General features: G+C 41.3%; 1 protein-coding gene across 1 annotated transcript; it reads right to left on the reverse strand.

Annotated features, from left to right (window-relative positions):
- On the reverse strand, positions 1-25,891 carry TMEM233 (transmembrane protein 233). Its single transcript, XM_065033804.1, has 7 exons — positions 24,350-25,891; positions 24,165-24,239; positions 23,214-23,275; positions 21,319-21,490; positions 15,169-18,978; positions 8,408-8,542; positions 1-1,849 (listed from the first exon to the last, which is right to left on the reverse strand). The coding sequence occupies exons 5-7, from the start codon at positions 15,355-15,357 to the stop codon at positions 1,838-1,840; spliced, it is 336 nt and encodes a 111-aa protein (XP_064889876.1). The 5' UTR covers positions 15,358-18,978; positions 21,319-21,490; positions 23,214-23,275; positions 24,165-24,239; positions 24,350-25,891; the 3' UTR covers positions 1-1,837.
- Positions 25,892-26,088: the final 197 nt, after the last annotated feature.

Genomic DNA, 26,088 nt, shown 5'->3' on the forward strand with positions numbered 1-26,088 from the left:
TAGACATGAATTAAAAGTAATTTTATTCCACTTCTCAATGACAGTTCTATCATATCTGACAATAAGGTAAGCTACTAAAAGTCCCACAAGACATATCAGACCATTGAAATAGTATTCAAAAACCAAAGAGGAGTTCACAGAACAGCCAATCATTGGAATCATCAAAATCGGTGGCAAGATTCCCACGTGGACAAATTCGATCAGTGTAAATGCTGAAGAGATCAACTGATTTCACCAGCGTTCATGAAGATTTATACTGGAGTAAGTAAGGATAGGTGATGCATCAGTGACTTCAATGAAAGACAAAATTTGGCACAAAGAAAAGCAAAAAAGCACATTGAAAGTATAATATCAAGGCACAGAAAATACATGCTACTTCCAGGCATATGCTTTAACAGGTAAAGGTTTCTGGGAGATTATTATTTATTTTAATAGGCGGTTGTACTCCTGCCAGGTATGAGTCTTTTCTCACTTGCACTGGCAAAACTCCCATGCATTTCGGGGTCATCAGTCCAGATTTACGTTAGTGCAAGCAGAGTAAGTGTAAGCTGGCAGAGCTTGCTCGAAGATGTAATAACAATTAAAGCAAATGGAGCAAAAACTGCTGAAGATGTAGCCATCCGTCTTAACACTCAGAGTTTACTCCTTTTAACATGGAATATTTGTGTGGCAAAACAAATACATTCTTTCAAATAGTTTTCAGCTAATAAAAAACAGCTGCCCCATACTAAATTTTCATAAGGTATCAAGAAACTGCAGTAGCGGCCATGAATTCTGTAACCTAAAACTCTTCACCGAGGAATATCTTAGGATCAGCAAGAGCGTGTGTAACTACATAAAGGTACAAAAGTCCGTCCATCTCTAACTGCATTGATACACAGACATTTCATGGCAAGATGAAAGGATGAACTGAATAAAAAAAGAGACATGAACAAAGCAGAACGCAATGAAACTATGTGACTTGCTAGAAGAACAATAACAAAGGGATGAAGAACATCTATTTAAAAAGAGGATCTTTTGTCAGATAAAAAAATAAGAACTTTTAACATAAGTGAAGTTTAAAGAGGAAAATATAATCATGTGCAACTTTAATGCAGAACTGGAGCTAAGCCAAGGGACTTCAACAATGAAAGACAACAAAACAAAAATAAATCATTAAGAAAAATATGGATGCTATGGAAGAAGAGTGTCTCTTAATAATCAAGTGACTGGAATCGGTCCCAGGTGGTTAAAAATCTAAGGTAAAGACCTAAAAGCTGAGCATTACAGAAGAAAGCAGTTGCTGAGTCAAAGTACACCCATGGCATTATAAAATCACATAGCAGAATAAAATCACAAACCCATGGTTATGATTGTATTATGTTGAGATTAAAGTAATTAAAAAAAATCCTTAATGGCCTCATCCAAAACCCACGGTAGGCAACAGGAGTTCTACCAGCTTCAGCAGGCTGTGCACCAAATCTTACATTGTGCACCATAAACAGTCCAGATCTGTTGGCTTTGTCTGGCTAGGCTCAGCCAGAGAACATTGTGGATCCAGCATACATTCCATATAAATGCGAAAGAAAAGGGAGTTGTTAGGGTAAGATCTCATGATACATTAGGGTAAAAGAGAAAATGCTGCTTTATAATGAGATTCTTTAAAAATAAATAATTTTGAAAACCTGGTCACGCCATGCTGATTAACTAACTGGACTATCAGTTCATCCGCCAGCAACATGCCTCTGCAGACTTGTAGGGTCAAATCTAACAGTCTGGAATGAAGGGTTTCCTTCTCATCTTCTGTTTCTCCTCCTGAGATTTACATGATGATATCCTCCAAGTGCAGTCCTGGTCTTCAGATAGCATGCTGCAAGGACACAGAAATATGTATTTTTAAAGGAGGAAAAGTCAGAGAGTTTGCCTTGTGAGCTTAAATTATTAATTCTACAGATCTAATGGATACATTATGCCACATTAGTAGCATTTGTTCTCTTAACAAACATCCCTCTAGATTAGTGGTTCAATACAGTTTTGAATCAAAGAGCTAAGTGTCTAATAGCACCAATCATCTGTCAATCTGAACTAAATTTTTAAACTGGGTTACCTGAATCAATGCAAGTTAGGATCTTTCATTGCCAGGAAATGGGCTCTTATTTGACAAAGTTTCATGAGGTCAACAGCATCTCTGCTTCCTTCAAGTGGTACATACAACCATCAGGCAAGAATAATATTTTCAGCAGACAACTTGGTAAATACAATAGCCATACATGTCAGAGGTTTTAAAAGGACTCTTTATGCATCTGTTTCAGGAGTGGAAATAAATGAGAAGTTCTTTCAAATTTGCTGGGGCTAGGTCTCAGACATTACCCATGGACAGTGCTGATCTCACTGGCTTGTCCCTGGATGCTGGGTTCTCTGCCGGAGTCCTGAGATAGCTTTTCCATCAAGCAGCTACTTTTTAGCAGCTCCTAAAAGAGAGATCTAGGACCAGAGGCACTCAACAGTGAATATATCCTGCAGACAGCATTAACTCATTTGTTAATTGTCTCTTGGATGCTACTCAGGACTCCAATGGACGGAATCTATTGTGGGGACATTTCCCCCCTGCACAGATGAAACAACTGGATCAGAATTTTTCCATGTGGTTTGCTAAGGAAACGAAGCTAATGTAATCACATGGGCTCTGTGCATCCATGTGTGTCTGCCTACTAGTCAGCATCTGAGCTGACTGAACACATTTGATAGACAGGATTTTAAGCTGTTATGTTTTTACAAATCCAGTAAAAAGAGGTACAGTATCAAGGAGATAATCAGTTAGTGCTTTTACTGGTAGAAAAGCAGCAGTATGACCTCACTGGCTAGGTGGACACCAAGAATTAATATGAGTAAAAGACCATAGGAATGCCCTGACTTCAGACCTGGTGCTCTGCCAGTTACTGGTAGGTCAGTCCCTGCAGCAAAAGGTACGTAGTCTTCCTTGACTCTTTTCTTACTATGGTGATGCACAGAGAACAGGATTGGCAATGTAAAGATCTGCAGGCTGGCTTTGTAATTCCTATCATCATACTGGTCCCTCACTTCATTGTGTCTCCATGAGAGACAGTCACTCAGTGAAACGGCTGCAAAGGCTTTTTGAGCTCCTTGGGAAAGAGACAACAGAGATATTAAAAATCTTGCATGCATTTTCACCCTGAAGAATTATTTATAAGTTATTAAGAAAAACATATGCACATATCTGTCCCTGGAGCACAGCCTATATGCTTACTGCTTTTCCTTTGACCAGTGTTGCATGGCTGCACATATGCTTTATTTATTCAGCAGTCTAAGCTAGTACTTTCTGCACAGCCTGGCTGTCTCTGTCTTCCTTCGAAGCCATGCTGACAGCTCGCATTTCTGTGACTTGCTTGGGGTGAAGTTCTAGCTCCAGTGAGATTAAAGGGGTTAGAAGTTCACACTCCTCTACAAAAGCACCAAAATATCATTATGGTCTGCATGAAATTCCAAAGTCACTGAACACAACTACCTTTCTCACATATGTTATTATCAGAAGGTAATTCTACCCCTGCCTGTGAACCTGGGGTTCCAGATAAACAAAGACAATGTACTTCTGATGTGAATGAATAAAGTGTTGGACCCTGGTCCACTGGCAAGAGTTCCTTGCATTCCTTTACTTCAGTACTTCTGCTACCCTTCCTCATACCATAACTGCCACTATCTCAGTCACAGCTCTACAGAAAAGCTTGTCTCTTTACTTCACTCTAACACCTCTTACTAGTTCTCCACATTTCTACTTTACTCACTCCCATTTGCCCAGACTGCACAGAACCACTGGAGAGCTGCACAAAACCCACAGACTTTAGATTATATGCTTTGTGGCTCAATTGGGAAGCAAAACTTGTGAGCTCTAGTTCTGCCCTGAGTGGTGCTGTCAAGCAACACTCAGACACTAGAGACAGTCTAAAACCATGTGCTGCCAGAAGCTGCAGATTGTTTCAGAGTCTATGCAGCAATGCCAGCAATGGAATAATGGTAGCACGAAACAGAATATGACATGGTGAGATCCAGTTAAGAAAAGGGTTTGGAATATCTGGGGTCTCCTTTTCTGTAAGGAGGTTCCAGCCCAAGATTAGGTTTCTCCAGATCCTGCCAGTGGGACTCAAATGAAATTCAAAGACACCAAGAGACTTGCACTATCAAAAGGCAAAACAAAACACTATTTGGAATCTGCTCCAAAGATTTGGAGACTGCTCTGAAAACACAGATCGTGAACTACTAGAGAACCCTCACTCACTAACAAAATTACTAGCAAGAGACAGGAAGGCTGACTCCAAATCTGTTCAAGTCAGTGGAAAGGTTACTAGCAGGCTTAATGAAGGAGCGTAAGAACAGTGGTACTGGGGCGGAGCAGCTGTCTTCACAGCATCCCACCTCAGACAGTGACACGTTACAAATGCCTGAAGTGACTGTAGAAGAAAAGGCTATGTCCAGGCTGGTATTTCTCCCTTTATTGCCTTCCAGCTCAGGCAATCTTCAGCTTTCAGAGCCTGAGATTGTATCTGCATATTTGCATTTAAGCTCATTTTATTTTTTGTAACTTCACTCATTTCAAATCATCTGTATTTTTTGTACCCACAGCAACCAGAAGGCATAAGTCCTACAGCTGCATAGTATGGCACATGGAAAAAGTACCTCCTCCTTTTTTAAAGCTGTTTTCTTTAGGTGCCCTTGCACCTTATTCATAAGACACAACAATCACTCTTTATTTCACTACCTTTAACTACCCATTCCTAAGTCTTTCCCAAGCCAAGGAGATTGTGTCTATTTTGCCTTTCCACATATAAAGGTTTTCTCATACCTTGCAGCCCTTTTCTCTCTCTGGTTTTTCCTTGTATGTGTGTATGCCACAACTTCAGACAAGGAGATCAGAACTAGAGGCAGGATTCAGGATGTGGTTCACAGCCAGGTGTCGCCTGTCATTAGGTATCCTGCCATTCACTCTCTACCCAGGCATATTACAGCAGAGTAAGGCCACATGCAGGCCATGGCACACAGCTCTGCACTGTTTCAGTTTCTCGTGAGGTCTCCTTATGGAGTCCCTTTTCTCACTGCAGTTCTTGATGGACAACACGCCTATTGGCACACATGCAGGGCTAGACTCAGCGGTGACACAAATACTGGTTTCAGTTACATCTGAGCAAGCAGTGGAAGTGTAATTCAGCATTCGGGACTGACAAGGCAGGAGTGCAGGAGAAGCTAATAGGAGAGGGGAAAAGTTACAGGGTGGAGTAAGAATAAATGTAGCCTAGTGTGGAACAGGGGACAGCCCTGATTCAGCACACACCACAGCTTAACACTCAGAGGTTCCTCAGCATAACGAGGAAAACACATGTTTACATTGATCAAGACAAGTTTTATTGCTGGGCAAGTGACAGTTTCCCCTTGTCTACATTCAGGGGCATGACTGCAGAAGGTAGATGGTTCCCAAATACTGAGTGGGCCCTGTTCCAGGAGATATATATATGTGTATGTATGTATATATATCTCACTATATATCTCAATGCTAAATATAACATGCCAGTGTTAAAGACAAACGAGGCTCTCCAAGGCAGCAGTACAAGCCCAGAGTTGGCTTAGCACCAAGTAAATCTTCCAAATGAAAAGTCAAGGCTGTTTCTTCCACGCAGATGCAGGTGTTGCTATTACTCTGCAACTGAATAAACCAAAGGCGGCATGCAAGGAAGCTTGGGGCTTGAGGCAGTAGTTTTCTGAAAAGTGAAATGGTCTTCCTCTTCTTGAGTCTACCAGTATTACTGAGGGTGTAATTGGGGGTGTAATGTCACTGTTTGTTCAAAACAGGAATTTTGTGCACTTGTCTGTGATGTGGAAGGCCTGAAGTTTGTGACTTCTGGCAGGAGAAGGAATGTTCCTTTCGGCCTGCAGATCCTCGAGGACATGTGTAGCCAGCCCCTTGCAGGAAAGGTGGGGAATTGTTTTGAAGGAGACTTCAGAGCCAGCTGAGCCTGAACCAAGTTTCTGTACCAAGAGGAAAAGTTGTGTAACAACTGATGGAGATTGCCCCCTGCCAACCTGACTTGGATGTCTCAGGTTTGCTGCTTTCCAGAAGCTCAGACTTACGATGTGGAAGAACTCCCGAGGCTCATCCAGCCCTCAAACACACTACACCCCGCATCTTTGCATGGATAAATAAGAATGAGCTAGTGACATTTATCAAAGGGTTTATGCATACTCAAGTAACACCCTCTAGCAGTCATGGGATAACAGAAAGTACTAACACAGATGAGAAATGGGATGGTTGGATAATAAACCACAAGCTTAAGGGAGAGATACGTAAGAATATGGAAGGAGAATACAAGGGCATACTCCCAATGGTAATTCGCAATGAGACTTGTTATCCTTTGAATACCAAAAGAAGCCACAAGGAATGTCAGCAGGAACAACTGGGTGATACAGTAGGTGATGAATTTCAGGGGGATAAAGCATGCAGTAATAAATCCTGGAAGGGTCAAGCTTTACATACGTATTGCTGAAGTCTAAATTAACTTTCAGAAAAAATGCATGTGTAGGTCATGGAAACATCAAATCTGCACCTACTAGTAATCAAATAAATCAGTTACGGGGGTGACTGTCATATTATTCTATTAAGGTTATTTTGTACTATCTTATCAATACTGAAGCATATATATTAAAGTTAACACAGAAATAATTTACAATCACTTCACATTAGCAGAGTGCAAAGTGGCTGTTAGTAAACAACCATGACCAAGTACACAGGGATGTGAGATAACTGCACGGAGTAGGCAGCGCCATCCACATCAGTGGCACGTCAAACTCAAATACAATTTAGTATAAAATATAAATGTCCAAGAGTAAGGCAACAAAGGGAACGCAGGTAAGCATGGAAAGGCCAGTTGGGTGCTCCTGTTCACTCATTTTCATGTCAGAAGAATAAAGAAGGTGGTTGATTCCATCAAACACTTTCTTAGAAGCAAGCGCTCTTTAGATGGTGACAGGTGAGAGGGAGAAGGGCAGTAGTAAAGAGATTGGAAAGCCAGAGAGCAAGATGAGTCCAGTAAACCCCGAGTCCTCACAAAACTCAAGATACCATTTGGCCAAGAGACCTCTATGGAAACTATTCACTGAATACAGAAATTAATATCCCAGCAGGGTGCTTAGGGTCCCCAGGCACCCACCAAGACTTCCACCTAACACAGATTTTCCTCTTAAAAAAACAACCAAAAAACCAAAAAACCAAAAATCAATTTTAAAAAAAAATCCTCCAAAGAAAAAATCCCACAAATTTGTATTATACTGATCTACTGCTGCTTACTTCCATGAGGGTAGGAGAGAGAGAGGTGCTTACAAATACCAGATATAAAGTGCTAATTACCACTAATACCTGGCAGAGGGCACAAAGCAGCATTTGCACATTCAGCACACGTGGTCCTACTGTAGCGGAACTGAAACATTGACTACAGCTAAACGTAGGTGGTGTGCCCTGGTTAGCGTGAATGCTTCAGGGCAGTGTTGTCTGCCACTACTCACACTGCTCTTCTCTCCTCCTACCTAAAAAAATAATATTGAGCTGCTATCCTTGCCTAAGAAACGATGAGTAAGTTAGTGGAAGCGAACAGAGGAATTTACTGCCGCTGTCAATTACAAAACTTGGCACACCCAGCCTGAAGTGACTTGCTTTTAAATCTGTGAGGGCTGAACAAACTGAACACAGGCTGAACCAAAGAGAGATTCATGCTTCCAAAGAACATACTGTTGCACAACCTTCAGATAGGATTTCAATACCCTAATTACTTTTGTCCTCTTTTCCAAATAAGCTTATATCCAGGTGACCACCGTCTATACAGAGATTCATTTGTCAAGCTTGTTCACTATCGTTCTAGTGTACGAAAGTATACAGCAGTAAGAGTGAATGATGTTCTCTCACAGCAAGACAAGTCAAAAATTACATTTGTGGTCACTTTTGATATAGGTAATGCCAACTTAATATCAAAGAGTAAAATAGTAATTGACTGTCTTCTTCTGCTTGCAAAGTTACAAGATATGTTGGACACATTATGAGTGAAAATTAGCAACTGGGGACTCTTATCTGAAATCTAAGGATCTCTACACAGCTTGTCCTGCAGACTGTGAAACTAATAGGCAGAAAAAACAAAAAGCAACTGGCCTAAATTGGAAAAACTTATGGGAGCTGCAAGAGTTCCTAGAAAACTCACTGCTGCTAAGACACAGTCATTTGCGTCTAACCACAGACAGACAACAGAATTTTCAAAACTGCAAAGTAAGTACATTTTAACACCAGCAGATAGTTCTGACAATCTTTAGCTTCTTATTCTGAACCCCGTGCACAGAGAAGGACTGCTTGCATTGGGACTAGTAGTGTTTTGCTTACCGTTGTGAAATGAACTACACAATAGATCCCAATGATGACAAGTCCAATGATAATTGATGCAACGGCGACCCAGAGCGCATTGCGACCCAGTCTTTTTGACCCTTCTATATCTCCTTGATTATAACTGTTTAAAGCCTGTAGAAGAGAAACAGAAGAGTTTGTGACTTTTTTATTTAAACAGAAATGTGTACACAAACTGATGTGACCTCTTTGAACTAAGTTCTGTGCACTTTGGTACTGGAGAAAGGACTCCAGAAAACAGTGATTTTATTTGTAAAAATAAACACCCACTGCCACCAGCCCAAGGTGAGCAGGGAGTCCAGCTTTCTGTTCCACTCATTTTCAGCACATTTCATTGAAACTACAGCTCTTTCATTTTCAGTCGTGACGCTATATTCACATGATGAGTTTTCTTGTGCACACCAGCATAAGAGCTGTCAAATCAACTGTAATATACCTACTTGCATAAATCTGTGGCTTTTCATCTCTGGAAATAATTCTGTAGCATGTGAACTGTTAGTTGGCCACTTCGCTAGCAGTGAAATAAACTCCTAAGCTTTATAAGACCATAAGCATTCCAGGAGCATAAATAGGCTGCATTTTTACAGAAAGCCTCAGGAAAAAATCTTAAAAAAAGATTAATTTGCTATTTTCCAGTGTTTTACTTTTCAAAACAGAGTTTTCAGAATTAATAGGTGGGAAAAAGAAAAAAAAGGAAATATAGATCACATGAACAAAGTATCTGAGTGCCATCTTCACGGGCTAGAAACTCTGTCCCTTTGCCTTTTTGGAAGGCACTGATAGTCATTATCATACACATCCTCTGATATGCATCAGACATACAGATATTATCTCAGACTTGAGTTTATCCACCCAGATTTCACAGATGCTGTATATTCATTAAGTGCAGAGATGACAAGGTGTGATAGGACCACTCTGATCTTCTAGTCTTTTCTAAGAAAGACTGTAGGATTTTCTGAATTAATTTTTGTTTTAACCAGACTATATTTTTAAAAGAAAACAAAAAAATCAGTGAAGGACACTAAAGTATTGCAGTACACAAATATAACACAGTTTGTAGTAACTTTTTCCCAAGAACAGGGTGCTATCAAAGGATATTAAAAAAGAGTACTATTTCTATGAATTATTTTGTAAGATCAGGAGAGTTTGAGTTCATAAATCATAACACTGAGTGCAGATTTTTTCATCAGACTGCACTATTGAACTATCTCAGCATAATACCTCAGGGAATCGGGTTTGTCATAACCTGTTCTTTAGTATCTCCTAAGTACTCCAGAAAGTATCCTAGAAATGGGAGCTGCAGGGGGAGAAATACAGGGACCTGATCCACTGAACTGCTCTGTGGACTAAATAATTCAGGTTGTCTTTAGAAAACAACTGTATCATCTATCACCGAGTTCTATCACAAAAGTGCTTTAGTTATGTATCATTTTTTTAATAGCAAAGACAGAACAACAGTTAATTCAACAGAGTAAAGACCTGAGATAGTGGAAAGCAGGAAAGGAATGAACTTCAGAGGATACCAAGCATTGTTCTAGAGCCTTTTCTCCCAAGCAGAAAAATAATTAGGGACATTATCTGTGTGTGTTCTGTCGATTAGCGAGCACACAGAAGTTAATGGGCTAGATGCATCCTTGGTGTTAGCGTTGCAGTAAGATCGCTCTTGCCAAGGCAGTCCCAAAGCAATGAAGCTTATATTCCTAGAATTGCATCTCAAGGATAAGTGCAGGTTCTTATTCTCTGGTGTCTAAGAAAGGCTGAGCTGCTGATGCACTCTTGCCCTTAAAGAGAGCACTGATCCATTTCTTCTCTTCCTGGAAGCCCACATGCCTAAACATTTCTCTACTTTATTTCCCGAAAGAACATTGCTGTCAGGTTTCACTGAGGTTGGCTAGCGGACTTAAAGGATATAGAGGGGAAAGAGAGAAGAGACAGAAATGAGAGATGGACACAAACACATAGTCAAATAGGATGAGTGCCCAAACCTTGTTTCCTTAGGGTACCTGATCATTCAGGCAGAAAAACAGCAGCTGTGCTGAGGCACAGTCACCTCTGGTTCTCCACCAGTGTGGCCTCCTGTTACAAAGGGTGGCTGGAACAGTTAAGTTACTTCGCTCTTTTCAGCAGTCCTGTCTACAGAAGAAGAGTTTTCTTAGGTTTTCTCAAAATACATTCAGGAGGGTCAATAAAACGAGTATCAGGAGAAACATGGCTTGTCTTGGTCCTGACCAGGCTGAGTTCTCCTCCTGCCTCTTGTCAGCGACTATGAATGTGGCTGTGGCTACAGAGAGAAATAGGGAGAAGCATCACTGAGAGCCCAGCCCTGCCTTTGTTCTCCCCACCCATCCAAGGGCTCACTTGTCATGACATCTAGAGACTGGTCCTGCAAACACTCGAAACTCACCTCCTCATAGATGTGGTCTCAAGACGGAGACAGAGCTGTAAGCAAGACACGGCAGCAGCAGCAGCTTGCAGTTCTGTGCAATTTTACTAATGTATTTAGGAAGTCTGGAGAATGTCCATGTGATTTCTGCAGGTACTGCATAAATTATTCACCCTATGCACTTCAATAAATAATGTCATTTTAATACAAATCCATGATGAAGAGGAGGAAAACACCATTAATGGTAAAAGAGAGGATTCGGGAGAGACAGGAAGGAGACAAAAGTTTCTTTATTAGAAGGTTTAAATTAAATGGCATAACTTAGCATTCAAGAAAAAATAAGAGGTTTGGGGGAGTGGTTGGGGTCTGATGCAAAGCTCTTTGAAATTCATTTACTTCTATCTGCTTGAAATGGCCCTTGGATCATGCTTCTAGTTCCCAGAGTTAGTCTGAGAAAACATTATCTGTTACAACTACTTATTTCCAAGGGCTAGGCAATCTATACAGAATACAGCTTTTATGTGTGCCATTTTGTCTGTCCAACTTTTAAAACAAGTTTAAACCATTTTCACCGTGATATCATATGATTTCTCAGGTTTCTGCTAACTTGCTCACTATGAAGTTGATCAGCTAAATTAAAGCCACAGTTCTGCAGCTGCTTATTTACTTGAGTAATCTCAGTGACTTCACCAGGTTCACACACATCTATTTATAAAATATATGACTCTGGGGACACGTTGAAAGTGTTGTTGCAGAGGAAAAGCTTAGCAGTTTGCAAAGATAAGGGCTGTGCAAAAAATGCTTAAGAAAAGCTGCCGAGCCTTGCTGTTTAATACTCCTGAAGTAGGTATAGGCTGTCCCATATGCTGTTAGATGTCCAGGTACCTACAAGCTACTATAAAAAAAGCTGTATAAACTTTCCAAATAATCTTTCTAACTAAAGAGAAGTGCAGCCCTACAGGAACACCGGTCACTATGCTAGTCACTAACCTGACCAAAGCCAACAAACTGTATGTGGTTCATTAGGATCTCAATTAGAACAGTTGACCCTCTGCATCCTCTGCTGTTCCATGATTTCTACCACCTTTTGCTTGTTGTCTCTGCTTAGGGAAACTAATATACAGATAAGGCACCTGAATCCAAGGGTAACAAATGCAGTCAAAGAACTTGTTACTATCAGAGGCAGATAAGCCAGGATTGTCACAGTGTGACCACATATGTTATTTGAAATATGCAAATGATTAAACAGAAATGTGTCAACATAAAGAGGGAGTTAGCAGCAAACAATGAGGGAGAAATAGCTTTTAAGAGACTGTTTTGAAGTGGTTACAAATCTCTAAGGCCCTGTGGAATGTGATGACTAGTCTGACATACAGATCTTTGCAATAAAGACAACTGAAGGTGCTGTACTGAGAATTGCCAAGAAAATTTATTCAGCTACCAAACATCAGTGCTGGGTTTAGAAATATTTAACTGGTTCATTTTTCAGAGTCGTCCTACAGCCTCCCTTTGGTTCTGATTGCATTAGCCAGATACAGCCAGTCCCCCTGAGCCTGTGCTCAGACACAAGGGGCAGGTCACAGTGGGTTCACAACAAGGGGAAAAGCCACCATTGCAAATGAGGAGCCAAATTGCTCAGTGACACGCTGTCTAGCCACAGCCTTACATCAGAGAAGCCTCTTCTGCCACATGAGCCTCCTGACTTGGTACCTGCACCCCACATGCCTGCCCTGATGCCTGTGGTCTCAACTATGTGAGAAAGAATAAGGAAGGTCTGAGTGAGGCACCTCTGGGGTTGAGTGAGCCAACTAATCATACAGAAACATAATGCGGCTGCTAGAAGCAAGAGAAAGCAGAACAGACGGATCTGCCTGGAACTGCAGAAAGGTACTGAGAACAGTAATCTTACAGGTAGGAGTCCTGGCCAGGACCCTGGGGCAAACACATGTCCATTTGCTAAAACTGCCAAGAAACCCTCACACCTGCCAGTGACCAGCAACTACTGTGAGGGGGCTGCTCTTGTAATGCCAGCACATCAACATGCTGATGCTATTAAGTGTCCATTCTAGAACTATCCTCTTACCCTAACAGAAGAAATAGATTTCTTTCACAGAGGAGGTAAGAAACAAGAAAAGGTTATTATCACAACAGGGAGAATTTGGGAGAGGTTGATTCTAAAAATAAAGTAAACGAGGTAAGATCTGAAATGGTAAGGTTTGTGCCCCTGAAGGTGAGAAACAAGTGAGGAAACCAGTGCTGGAGTTGTAAATGGGGCAGCAGAAGAGACTGAAGACAAATCTGTCATTTAATTTGGGGGTGTGTTAGAGCCCAGACTCTACTTTTAGAGTGAAAACACTGTCTGAATTGAGAGCATTTAAGGAGGACATGACACAGGCAAATGCCATACCTCTCTAGAAGCCAACAGGACTTTTCCTTCTAGGCCTATTCTAGGCAGTTGAAATTTATAAAGAACTCTACTTTTACAGGTCTGTATCTCTTCTAACACAAGATCTCAGGCAAAATCTACAGCCTACAATAGTATCTTTTGTAAGAAAAGAAAGTAACCCACTCTTCTCAGTGTTAACCCTTAACAACTCTAGGAAACAAGCTGACAAGAATGCAGATTCCAGCAGAAGTAGAAATAAAACCAGCATAGGTTAAAATGCAGAACCCGGAGTTGAGGTTAATGGAGAAGTTACAAGTCGCAGCTCTAAAAGGCAGAGGAATCAGGCTGTGGAAAACAAGTTGGACATGTTATTTTCATGGAAAAGGAGAGGTTTAGATAGGAATGACATTGAAACAGAAGAGATATTCACATCTAGTGGAGGTTATTGAATTGGTTTTTATTTCCCATCTTTAAGAAGTGGGCAGCTGAGACCTGCACAGAGCGTTCAGCATTCAGGAAGTGCTCTTCCCACCCTGGTTTCTACATATCTCTTGGTGACAGGTACTTAAGCCTGACTCCAAAAGCCTGTATGAACTTCAACTAGGGTGTGGGTGGAGAGTTCTCCATATGGGGTGCAAAAATCTTTAGAGGCCAAATTCTGTCCTTGACAGTTAACTTCTGTGCAGCCCCAGTGCTTTGGTAAAAGTACTGTCACAGTGAACAGAAGCTCACAGCCCCAGATTATCAGCTCTCATTACTTTATATAGCACCCTAAGTGTCCACAGACAGAAAGGATGCTGAGTACCAGCAGGACCAAATCTTCTCAAATCAAGGAAAAGAGCACATCGTACAGTTAACAACAAAGAAAATAAACACAGAAAAAAATGACAGCTAATACATATCTGGACCAAAAAAAAGACTCCGAAGATGAACTTGGAATAGCTCAAAGTAATTTTCAAGCTCAAGCAATGTGATTTCTGATCAATCTTCCTAGTTTTATGAGTGTGCTTTAGCATATTTTAGATATCGGTAATTATTCTTATGCTTAGTTACAAAAAGAAACAACTATATTTTTACTTACCTTTTCAGCCTGGCTGTCAGAGAAAATTATGAAAATACACAACGTGTTTTAAATCCTTTTTAGTCCCTAAACAACAGAAATACACTGCAGTATTACTGATCACGCTGATTGTGCAGCCTATTAAAAAAGTCTGGATGTGACTCTGGAACTTTTAACTCAGAGAAGATTCTGTGCTAACGATCCCTTTGAAGTAAATTGGATTGCCAGATTATTAAGGACCACGTAAATCAATTATGAGTTGTAAAAGTAAGGCTGTTCTCTCAGTGTACTCGATACTCAATTTTAAAAGGATTTTTCCCAACAACCTACAATCATTATTGTTATGTGTATTAATTGTAGCAAATAGCATCAGGCTAAAGAACCTGCTTACTGGAAAAAAAAAAACACTTCTATCAAATTTGATCAGCTGAAGTAGAAATCATGTCTGATCCTTTGCAAATCTGATTGCTGTTCCCCAGTTGTCACTTTCACACATAGATACCAAGTCCAATTCAGCGTGCAAGTTAGTTGATGTAACAAATTCTGTTAATTGGGATAAACCTCCCTCCCTTATGCAGTCTGATACTGAAAACCTGAACTGCTTTTCACTCCACATTTTATATCTGCTGCCGGGATTGCTAAGTAGACACTCTGACCGAGCCCGCTGATGCTCTCAGGCTTACTGCCTCACCTAGTTTTGTCTCCAGGTGCCCGGGACAAGTGGGTAAAAGGCGGCCGGATGGCCGGGACCCTGACGGTTGCTGCAGCCCCGCTTCACTCCTGCAGGTCCCGGGCGGGCCGGCCGGGAGCGCCGCGGCTGGGGCCGGGCCGGCGCAGAGCCGACGGTCGCCCCGCCAAACACCCAGCCCCAAGCCGAGGGTCGCTTGGCCACCCGGCGGGGTGCTACTCACCATGACGGCGAAGACGAAGGCGACAATGTTGACGGGATAGGCGGGACAGAAGCAGGCGAGGATGCTGAGGAGCAGGTAGTTCTTGGGCCGCGGCTGCGGCGGCTCGTCGGGCAGCTCATCCTCGATGTTGGTCTCGGGGCTGTTCTCCAGAGCCCTCTTGATGTCGGCACCGGCGGGGAGCGCAGACATGGGGCTGCGGTGCGGAGGGCGGGCGGCTCGGAAAGCCCAGCGCCGCGCACCGGGCAGGCGGGACCCCGCCGCGGCGCCGAGCCAAGGGAGCCGCCCGGAGCGGCGCCTCCCTGGGACCGGCACCGGCAGCGCGGGGGTGGGGGCTGCCCGCCCACGGTTCCTCTGGCAAGAAATCTCTTAACCCGGGAGAAAATTCACGCAAGGGAACGGGAAAAAGGAAAAGTGAACCAAAGACGTCGAGGGTTCCCAACTACCGTGTCCCGGCTGCGTGTGGCCGGGGACTAGCGGGGGTTCCCCGGACTGGCCCTGCCCGGCCCCTCCCCCGGCGCTGGCACTGCGGGTCCGGAGCCACACGGGCCTCGGCTGTTCCGCTCGTTGGCGAAACTTTAACTGTTTGCAGTTAAACGCTTTCAAGTGAGTTCGCATTGCCTCCACGGAGAACGTCGTTATGCTCTTAGTTTCTCATTTCTGGTGTCAGTGAGCTCCACTGGCAAGTGGCTTAAGCCTGCAAAGGAAGTTCCTTGGATCTCAGCTTAATTTGTCATCTTCTAAGCCTAATGACTTGCTAAACTTAGAAAAAAGATTGAAGACTAGCAGAAAATAACCATTTTAAAGCATTTCGGTGCCTCAGAGGCCTGGAGTATTTTGGCCAAGTTTTAGCAAGTCAGTACTGAACATAACACATGTAAAGGTGAAATCCATGGGGAGGGATGCAGGAGGGAAGGTAAGGAAATATTCAGTATTAAGCTTTATTTATTTGTTTTGTGGGGGCTTTTCTTGCCCAAATGGTAGGTTTTAAAAATAAAGATCTGCTTCCATTGTGATTTTTAAGTTAGTGAGTAAAAGCAGGAGAGCTTACACCCAGAAATCAACAGGTTCTTATTGTGACATTTAATAAAAGAAGAACTTTGTACTTGCATGGGGAGACTTCTGATCAGATAAAGGCTAGAGTTGAAATTTTGCTCTGCCTGAGAGCATTGCATTAGTTAAAAGTTACAGAAAACAGTAAGGTGTGCTTAGAGCTTTATCAATGAGCTACTTTCGTCACTGAGAGTATTGCAATTGGCTTGAATAGAGTCACAGTTTCCCCTTTCTCGTTGTTATCCTTACAGGCTGTAATGCAGTCAACACAGTAACAACATAAGAAATATAGATGCAGTATTTTCACTTTCATATTCATTAATAATCTCTCAGCTGCATGCCTGGAATATAACAGGGAATGAGAATTTGCTGATTTACCAAAATATCAAAAGAAAATATTCTGTATCTTTAGAAAGGAATAAGAAACACCAAAGTTACATCTGCTTGCCAAGGTACCCATTAGTCTTTAGGCACGAGCTCTTTGTAACTGTAAAATCTGATGTGTTTGTTCTCAGGGGACTTCAACAGAATCACCAGACAACCTCAGAAAACACTATTCGCATCACTCCACACAATTTTAGAATTGATTTCAGTAGGGATGGAGACTATGGACTTATCCTCTGCAGTGGACCAGCATCTTCCAGGACCACTCAAGCCTTTTAATCCATGAGAACATTTTCAGGGAAACACTGTAATGACTTAATGAGTTTGCTTGTGACTGTAACACTCACAGGTAAATAAGAACCTATTATCAGGCATGTGAATGAGAACATCCAGCTCACATGAGCCAGTTTGAGCCATTAATGTTGAACATAAATAAGCACAACAAAAAGCTGCTGGCAAATCAACCCTCTATAGAGAGGGCAAAGTTGCATGCAGAGATTAGCCAGGGAGTCTTGAAACTGGAGTATGAGGAAAGGATGTAGATTCTTACCATCTAACGTCAGACATTTAGTTTAAGTGCCTTTATGGGAGACTTCCAAGAGTGATTCAGAGACTGGTGGAGTTACTGGTCACATCAGGCCAACAACCTGCACTGAATCTTTCTCTGAGGACCATGAACTGTAGGAGGAACCTGGGCTCTGTGAAGTTGGACTGTGTGAATCCTGCCCTAGGGTGCTCAGAAGTCACAGACCTAATAGCAGACCCTGGGGTTCCTTGTGCATTGCTAGAAACAGTACAGTTTAATTGTTCAAATGAGATTGCTAAGGGATGCTAATGGATTGTAAAGAAAGCAGGAGACAGGAAGTGGTGAGATGTGTGGAGCTACAAAAGATATTATAGATATTCAGGAGCAATTTGTAATAATGAGATCTCGTTAAGAGGTTGGTCAGACAAAGATTCTGTCATGAGGCAGTTATTGTAGCTGAATTTAGTGATTTGTTTTATGTAGAAGATGGGTTAAAATCCAAGAAGTATATCCTGTTAGGACAAGACTGATTAAATTTTAAATGGCACTGATCTGTAGCCACTTACTGAGGTAAAGAACATGAAGGAAGTACTCAGCCAAGAGTGTAATTTAACAGACTGCAGTGATAGTACTATTCCTGAGAACCTGGGAAACATTCTTACCTCAGAGGGAAGAACCACTGTGCTGAGATGGCTCAGCAAAAAGCTGTGAAAATTATTTAAGAACATTAACTGAGAGTTTTAAGATGGAGTTGCATGGAGAACAATCATAAAAATAGCCCTCCAAGAGAATGAGTCAGAGCACCCAATATTCTTGCTTACAGCCTTGCACATCAAATTGAGTCTTGAAAAAGAAACTGATCACTCTGCACAGAGTTTTTCCCAGATATATGAGTAAGACAAGATGTTGGATAAATTGCTCATCATGATGGGCAAAGCAGATGGGCCAGAGACGTGGCAGTTTCAAGATATTTTTTCAAAAGTCTTCTTCCCCTGATTTTGGAGGGTTCTACAGCTTGACAGCAGCATTTGTTGTAAGGCAGAATATGGTCTCTCCACTACGCTTTGCTGGCTGGTAGGACTCTCCTCAAAGACACGTTCATGGCTCGCAGTGGTTCTGGAAAGAAGTTCCAGTGTCTGTACACACAAGCTAATGAGTAAAACAGGTACAGCAGGTAACTAAGCAGTACTAGGGAATGCAGGACTATTACAGTTTCAAGACATGCTAAAAGAAAGAAATCTGTTGTAATTCATTGTGTTGACCCTTACACAGCTGTACCACAAAGGTTTACTGGCAGACTTTGGGAAGTAGCCATTATGCTTTTGATTTTAGGCGTTTTGATACCTCCTAGCCGCTGTTCATGGGATGATGTTGTTTGTATAGTGGAGCTTGTAGATAGAAGCCGTTTGTACAGCCATGTTGAAACTTACTTAAGCATGAAAATAAATAAGAAGGGAGAGATTTGGGAGGCTGCTTACTGCTACCCATCATTTAGCAATTCAGAATGAATATTTGAATCAAACTCCTTGTCAATGTTATGCAAAGGAAGCTGTTGTAATAAGCTGTCATAAAGACATTTGTTCCTAGCTCTGAAGTAAGTTTCTCTATTGACAGTATCACAGAATGTTCATAGATTTCATTCAGGCAGTGGGAGCCTAGCAAAAGTATTATTAATTTATGAGGTTGAATCAGATAGGTATAGTTTACTGTTTTTCATACATATTAAATACTCACAGTTATACTTTTCCTAATACAGGGAGCTGCAGTATTATTTAACTGAATACTTCAGTCAAGGAGTTACAAGAATAATTTCAATGATGATTTCTCATGGAGTCACAGTGGTGGGTGGCCTTAAAAACAAGACAGAAACAACTTGTCTGAAAATTATTTCTTTTCCATGAGAAACAGAGTGAACATCTGTGCATGGCACAAATGTTGAACAAGAGGTCTTTCTGCCCTTTAACTCTCTCCCATAAATGAAGATATTCAGGAATCAAAGGCTAAATTCCTGCCTTTAGATCTTTCCCAAAGTCTGTTCATATCACTGTCATTATTTCTTCTAGTATAACAGCAGTTAGGGCACAACAGGGGCATGTCTCATTTTTCCTGCTTTTGAAGTGGACAAAGTTTAATACGTGGTATATTAAATAGGAGAAAGTGTAATGGATGGAAGGATCCGTGTTCCATTCCTTAAAAGGGGTGGGTCAGGACTCTCTGCTGTTGTACTTCCATGGGTGTTACTGAGTCAGCAGTGTCTGTGGAGCTGATGCATTATTGTACCACTGGAATTAGTGTACGCTGATGCAGTAACAGATATCGTGAGAGAAATATCTTTCTTAGTCTAAACATAACTTTGCAGTGTTACTCTTGCAGCTGTATACTCTTCTTTTTCATTGTGGACTGTGACTGTGGGCTATGGCTTTGCAAACAAAGATCTGTGATGAGCTGTTACTTTGGTAAATTATTCATGGCGAATAAATATGTGAACAGGAAAATGAAAGTTTCCTTCACAGTCTGACACTGTTTTTTCATTCACTGATAAACTTAAGTACTATCATAATTTGAAGGCAATACATAAGTTGGCTGTGCAAACCTGCTAGTGCTTAGAAAGACATCCTTGCATATGCTCATTTTTTTATGATCTGTCCTTTTCCATCCTATCTCCTGGCTTCTGACCCGTTCAATTTAGTCACATATCAACATTAAAGGATTGTTAAGCCAGCTCAGGCAGCAACGGGCATTTGCTCAGTGCTGTGGGTGACCTGTGTTGTGCCGCAAGCAGCCCTTGTTTTATCTCATGGTCCCATTTCCCTGCAAAAGAGTTCATGTTCTTGGAAGTTTTTCTCCTTGTGACTAACAAGACAGTCTGTTGTAGCACCGAAAGGGCAGGATTTATCTTGCCTCACTTTACCCATCTAAAAACAGAGCAAAGCTCAGCTAAGTCACATTTCCTTAGAAACCATGTGGAGAAGAACGCACCCAAAGTCAGCTTGCATGCTTCAGGAATAAAAGTTAAGGGAGATGAATCTTGGGCAGAAGTTTTGATTTTAAGTCACTTTTAAAGCACATTCTGAGTCCCTTACCATGCTAAGAAGTGTTCTGTTTTTCAACTTTAGACCTTCATCTCACAGAATGTGGAATTTGGAGAGGGCTTTTTAAGAAGTTGAACAATATTCAGTCCTTTCTCATGTCCTGGATTCTTTGTACAAGGGTGCAGCAGGATGCACTGTAAACAAGTCTATTTTTGCTTAAGAGCAAAAGCTTGCTTTTTTGGCATTTTTATCTCAACCACTTAGATTATATGGGTCACAGTTCCACCTCTTTTCCTACAACAAATGGGAACAGTTGGACATTGTAATCTTCCCTCCACACTTTTTGTGTGAAGTTTTCATTATAGACCATACATATTTCCCTTAGCTGCAACCTGCCCTACTTTGTAAACAAGGCTTGAAGAACCATAGGTAGGAAACAGCCTCTTAAAGGCAAGTATATTTTAGAATATTCTGATAAATGTTCTATAAACTATCTGTGCAATACAATGTTTTGATGACTGTTACAGTAATCTGGCACTAGAAATAAATTAGATGCCCCAGTTGTCAACCACAATGGGTTTTTCTAAAAATCCACTACAATTTATAGCACCATGACTGAATCCATCACACATAGTTGGGTGTAATTTACAATGCAATGTACTAAAATATAGTCACCCTAATAAAAAGCTTAAATAAATCACATAGAAAAACAAACAACCATTTGCCATGAAAAAAAGGCATATTAACAGAGAAAAAAGACTTTCTTTTCTAGCCTTTCCCTTCTTCAGAGTCTAAATCCTACCCCTGTGAAGTGCACTGCAGAAGTCTAGTTCAACAAGAGAAACAAATCAAAATCTTGAAAACTGACATTGTTTTTCAGGACTGACACCACTGAAAATGATGTCATTGTGGGGGGCTGATGCACTAATCAGTCTAAAGTCTGCAGGAGATTTGTGTAGCTATAGCACACCAGCTCCTTTGGAAGGCATATTCTGATGGGACAGAGTTAGTTTTGAGGTTGCTCTGCTTCGTGCAAGAACAAATTCTTTCCCTTCCAGTGGAATATGTCCCTTCATTTCCTATTTTGACTGCATAAAAACCTAGAATCTGCACTTTATTCCATAAGACTTGCACTTTAGGATGGAAATGGCCACTTACCATGAAAAGACTCACAGCAGTGGCGGCATCCTCAAAGCACAGAACTCCATGGCTGGTTTATGGGATGAATGCTGCTGTCCCCCTGCGCTTCTGGCATAGCAGCAAAAGAGCATTCCTTGCTTCTCACTCTTGAAAGAGCTCCTGAATGAATATTCTTTCTGCATCCATTACCCTGATGAATAAACAAACACAACTTCAAACATGCTACAGTGACACTGGTATATTGGACTGTTACACAAAAGTCTCAACTTTTCCCTCCCTCTCTGCAGAGAAAAGTCCCATCAGAGTTCCAAACCCGAGCGGACGGAGGAAGAAATGCAGCCGACTCAATATGAGTGATAAAGCATACTTCAACTTTATTGCCCGAGATAGCGTGCATTTATACCAAATACCATAATTATGCATACTTGTCTCTATCTAATAGGCTAAGCACATTTACTTACTCCACCTACTTGGGTTTAGCTAGCTATGCGCATCCCACATTCTTCTGACTCTTATCTCTTCAAAAATATCCTGACCCTGCCTTAGTTAGTACTTTTCCGTTCCCCCCTTTCCCACGGCCTAATAGACAAGCTAACTAAGGCCTACTTATGTCAACTAAAATGGGCTCTGCTCGTACAGTTGCTTGGTGGACTCATGTCTGTGCTCCTTGAGCCAATCCCCGACATCTCTCCGATTCTGTCATAAACCACAAGCATCAGGTTGACCAAAATGCATCTACATCCCGTCTTTGACATTGGCCAATGACACATGATTGAGTACAAGAAACAGGGCAATTTCAGGGTGTTTTAGGCCCTGGTATGTCCTCTCAGCTTCTCGCAATCGGTTGTTTATGATCTTTTCAGGAAGAGGTTAGATATTGATTTCTTTCAGTCAGTTAAATCAAGGAAGCCAAGGGTTTGCTAAGTTAAAGCAAATGCCCAAATACAGGGCTGCAAATTTAAAAATAAGAGGAAAACACGTTTCATACAGAGAAGAACTGAGGAGTGGGATGGAACAAGCCATGCCAACCCTTGTGTGGGTTATATCAGAAATGGAGAGGGTAGGATGTCTGCTTCTAAAAACTGCTCATCCAGCTTCTCTAGGAGATGATCCTGTTGGACTGGCTCAGGTGACCTTCCCTGATACAGAACCTGCTATCACTGTCAAAGGTGTGATTCAATTCCAGCCAAAATGGGAAAGATTAAGCTTTATTTCCACTCATTGCACTCTAGGCAGTGGAAGAAAAACAGTCCTATCTACAAATATATTTAATGTCATTATTTCTACTCTAATGATTCAAAACAGCTCTGATATTATTTTACATAAACGAGCCCTTAATAGTACTAAGTCATTAAATCATTACTCAGACATACTTCCCAATAAAATGCCTCTGAACCTTTCAACATCCAGAAAGAGGAAATAAAGTCTTTAGAAGTCTGTAGCCAGAGGAATAGGATGGGGACTTCACGAGAAGAATGGGTCTATACAGGAACCTCTCTGCCACTGAGCAACTGAAGGATTTGTCCAGACCAATGTCCTCATACCCTTGGTACAAGTCCAGCCCTGGTCCTTTTTTGGAAGCTCTTAGGCACATGAGAAGAAATCTCACCAGAGATAGGAAATTAAGATTGGGGTATCTGAGAACTGTTCCCAGCTGCAATTCATTCTGTCACATCTTTTTTTCTCTTTGATTACTTTCTTTTGGTGCTTGGTCACCTTTCCTACTGGGAAGCATATTTTTATTTTGCTTCGTGTAGGCTTGCTGCATAACAAAAAGTACAGCTACAAACAGTGGCTTGAATAAAAGATCGAACTGCTGGTTACAATATGAGCCTTTGCACTTGTTGTAAGCACCTATTCTGATTTTACAGTAATCGACAGTAAACAGGGTCAATAAGAACTTTTCCACTAACCTTAACAGGATCTGGAGCTGGGCCCAAATATCATGGGGTTTGTTAGCCTGAGCTTATATCTTCTGCAATGATACAACAGCGAAATTTATTAAAACTTGGCAAATAGAATTGCTGTTATTAATGTGAGGCCAAATATAGATGCATCTCTTTAACATGCTGGCATGGTGCCATTAATATACAAGACAGCAGAAGAAAGTGGTGATACATGAAGCTGAAATTCCAATTAGAAAAATGTACCCTGATTTTTGAATAGCCCTACAATGATTGTGACATTTACTTACAATAAAAAAGCCTATCTCCAAGACAGACAGAGATGTTTGTTTTATAATCCCTATTTATAACATGCTGCTTTTTATGTTCAACATAAATCACAGTTGGAGTATTGTTGTTAGTATAATAGGATGGTTGGCTTCTTTTCTGCCATGACGAAATCTTTGCTGTGAAAAGAGCTTTGAGATGACAATTTCAGAACTGTTGTGAGGCAGAAGGGAAGGGTGAATGGTGAAACAGGCTTTACTTATTACTTTAGTTGATGAGTTTTCCTGTAATGCTTGTCAGCCCAATATCCAAGCAATTCTCGTGCAACAATAATTTTCTGCCCTGTTACTAGTGAGACCCAGGAAAATGTTCTTATTTCAGTTTCACACAGGTGTGATCTGAGGAGGGTGGGGTTTGGATGACATTGGGAACACATGAGGCAGCAAGAAACAGATCAAGATTCTGGCTGTGAATTCGTAGTCTGAGTTCCCCATACATCCCTTCAGTGCATGAAGTGACCAACCCAAGCTTGCACGGTGTGTTTTGGCTAACAGAATTTGTGAATGACTGGCCCACTAGCTGAAACTATAAAGGACCAGAACCTTTACCACACGTGCTGTTGACCTTGAGCAAATTGTTTAGACTCTTTGTGCATCCATCTCCAATGTTTTAAATGGGTGACTTTGAACCTACCTTGCAAGGGCCTACTGAAGTGGCGACTTGAAGATTGAGATGTTCAGGGAGAATATTTGGGAGAATTCAAGATATCTGCATGGGGGAAAACAAACAAACAAACAAACAGAACCCAAAATAAAAAAAAAAGAAACCCAAAATTTAAAAGAGCCTATGTATTTTTTTGTTTTAAGCTGGCTACGGACCTGTATCCTCTGTATTGTTTCAGTTCTTTATATTGGCAAATACTTGAGTAGGGTTGAGGATCTTGCCTGAGGAAATTAAGTTTGTCATGAAGCAGGAAAACAGAAGCTGCTACTTTGCTCCAGAGCAGCTCTTCTCCACCTTAGAGTAAAAGAAACACAATTTTTTTTCATTAGGCTGGTGCTGGAGGAGGAGAAAAAAATTATCTGCTTTCTAGAGGAGGAGTCCCTTTTGTAACCTAGTGGCAATAGGAGAAGAGCCATTGTCAGACAAAATCATACATAAGATATTTCATAATCCCACAAAAACATTAGAGACTCCTGACATTCAGCACTGGCATCCTGCTTTGGGAGCTCAAAGAGCTGCTCAGACATTAGCTAATTACATTTGGCACAATCATCTCATCTTACATGCAGGCAAACGCATTAGGTCACAGGCTTGATTGGTATGAAGTTCTGATTTTGGCAGCACGACGTCTGTACTCCAGCTGAGGACAAACCCCTTTGTTTCCATTTCTTATATGTAAGGAAAACTCACAACCTTATATCTGCAGTTCGATGTAGTGAGGAAGGACCAAGATGAAGGTTTCACCTTTTGTAACTACAATTCAACCAGGAGCTCCCAAGCTGCTAAATTAAGATTTTTTGTTTGCATGTAGTTTCAGCTGTTACCACAGGGTAACACAACAGCACCAACAATGAAACTTGACTCAGATCATGGTGAAATCATCTCAAAAGAAAGGCAGAATTGGGGTTTCTCAAAACACATGGAGGGCTGTAAGGAAGTTAAATAGAAGACAGTGAAGTTAAAGTCTCACAGGTCAGAATGAGACCTCATCCTGCTCATCTGGCAGAAGCAATACCACTGATTTCACTGGCCACTACATCAATCCTGCAGAGTTTTGGATGGAAGTTTGCCACTGATTTTGAGATGGAGGGGGAAAAAAAAGGCACAAACAGGGAAAAATATGGCTGCACTACCTGTACAAATGCTAGCTTATCACCAGCACACACATAATGAGAAAAGTGGGAGGACAACAGAACTTTAAGAGCTTACCTTTTTCTGATGGCTGTAAAACTAAAAGAAATCTGTGTTACTGGTTCTTTTCTTCAAAAAACATCTATCTCTTGATAACGAGGAAGGGGACAAAATAAAGCCATTAATCAATAACAGGTTACTGGTCGCTGTACTGACCTGGACCCTAAACTGGCTTTATTGTGTCTGAAGGATCAGCAGCATTTCTCTGCAATGGGTCCTCTGGAAGCTTTGACAGGCAGGTAAGCAGCTCATTAAGATCATCAGCTTCGAAGGTCAGTGGGTCACTGATTCCATCACCCAGCAATTGTGACCCACCATGACATATTAATACATGGTTAAGCCCAAACAGGTTCACAAAGGTCATGTATTTATCACTGAGTTCAGGGGCGTCATTCTACCATCTTACCCAGCAGAGTAATGGCAAACACAAGCTAAGGTAACGGGGGGAAAAACCCATATCTTCAGGTGAAAACCTGGGAAATGCATCTAAGGATGTTTGATTTTTCACTGCTGATTTTAATAGGGCAAGAATTAATCCATAATCACAGCCTACCTACAGAATAAACCCAATGCAAAATAATGTGTCTTAAAACTTACAACTACCCTGTGCTTGGGATATTTTTTATAAGGGAAAGCTTAAGTTAAGAGCAGAGACAATGCTATTTAGATGAGGAAAACAGTATATCCATACTGAGTAGATGCT

The sequence above is a fragment of the Columba livia genome, chromosome 17 (assembly GCF_036013475.1).
Source record: "Columba livia isolate bColLiv1 breed racing homer chromosome 17, bColLiv1.pat.W.v2, whole genome shotgun sequence".
NCBI classification, from domain to species: domain Eukaryota; kingdom Metazoa; phylum Chordata; class Aves; order Columbiformes; family Columbidae; genus Columba; species Columba livia.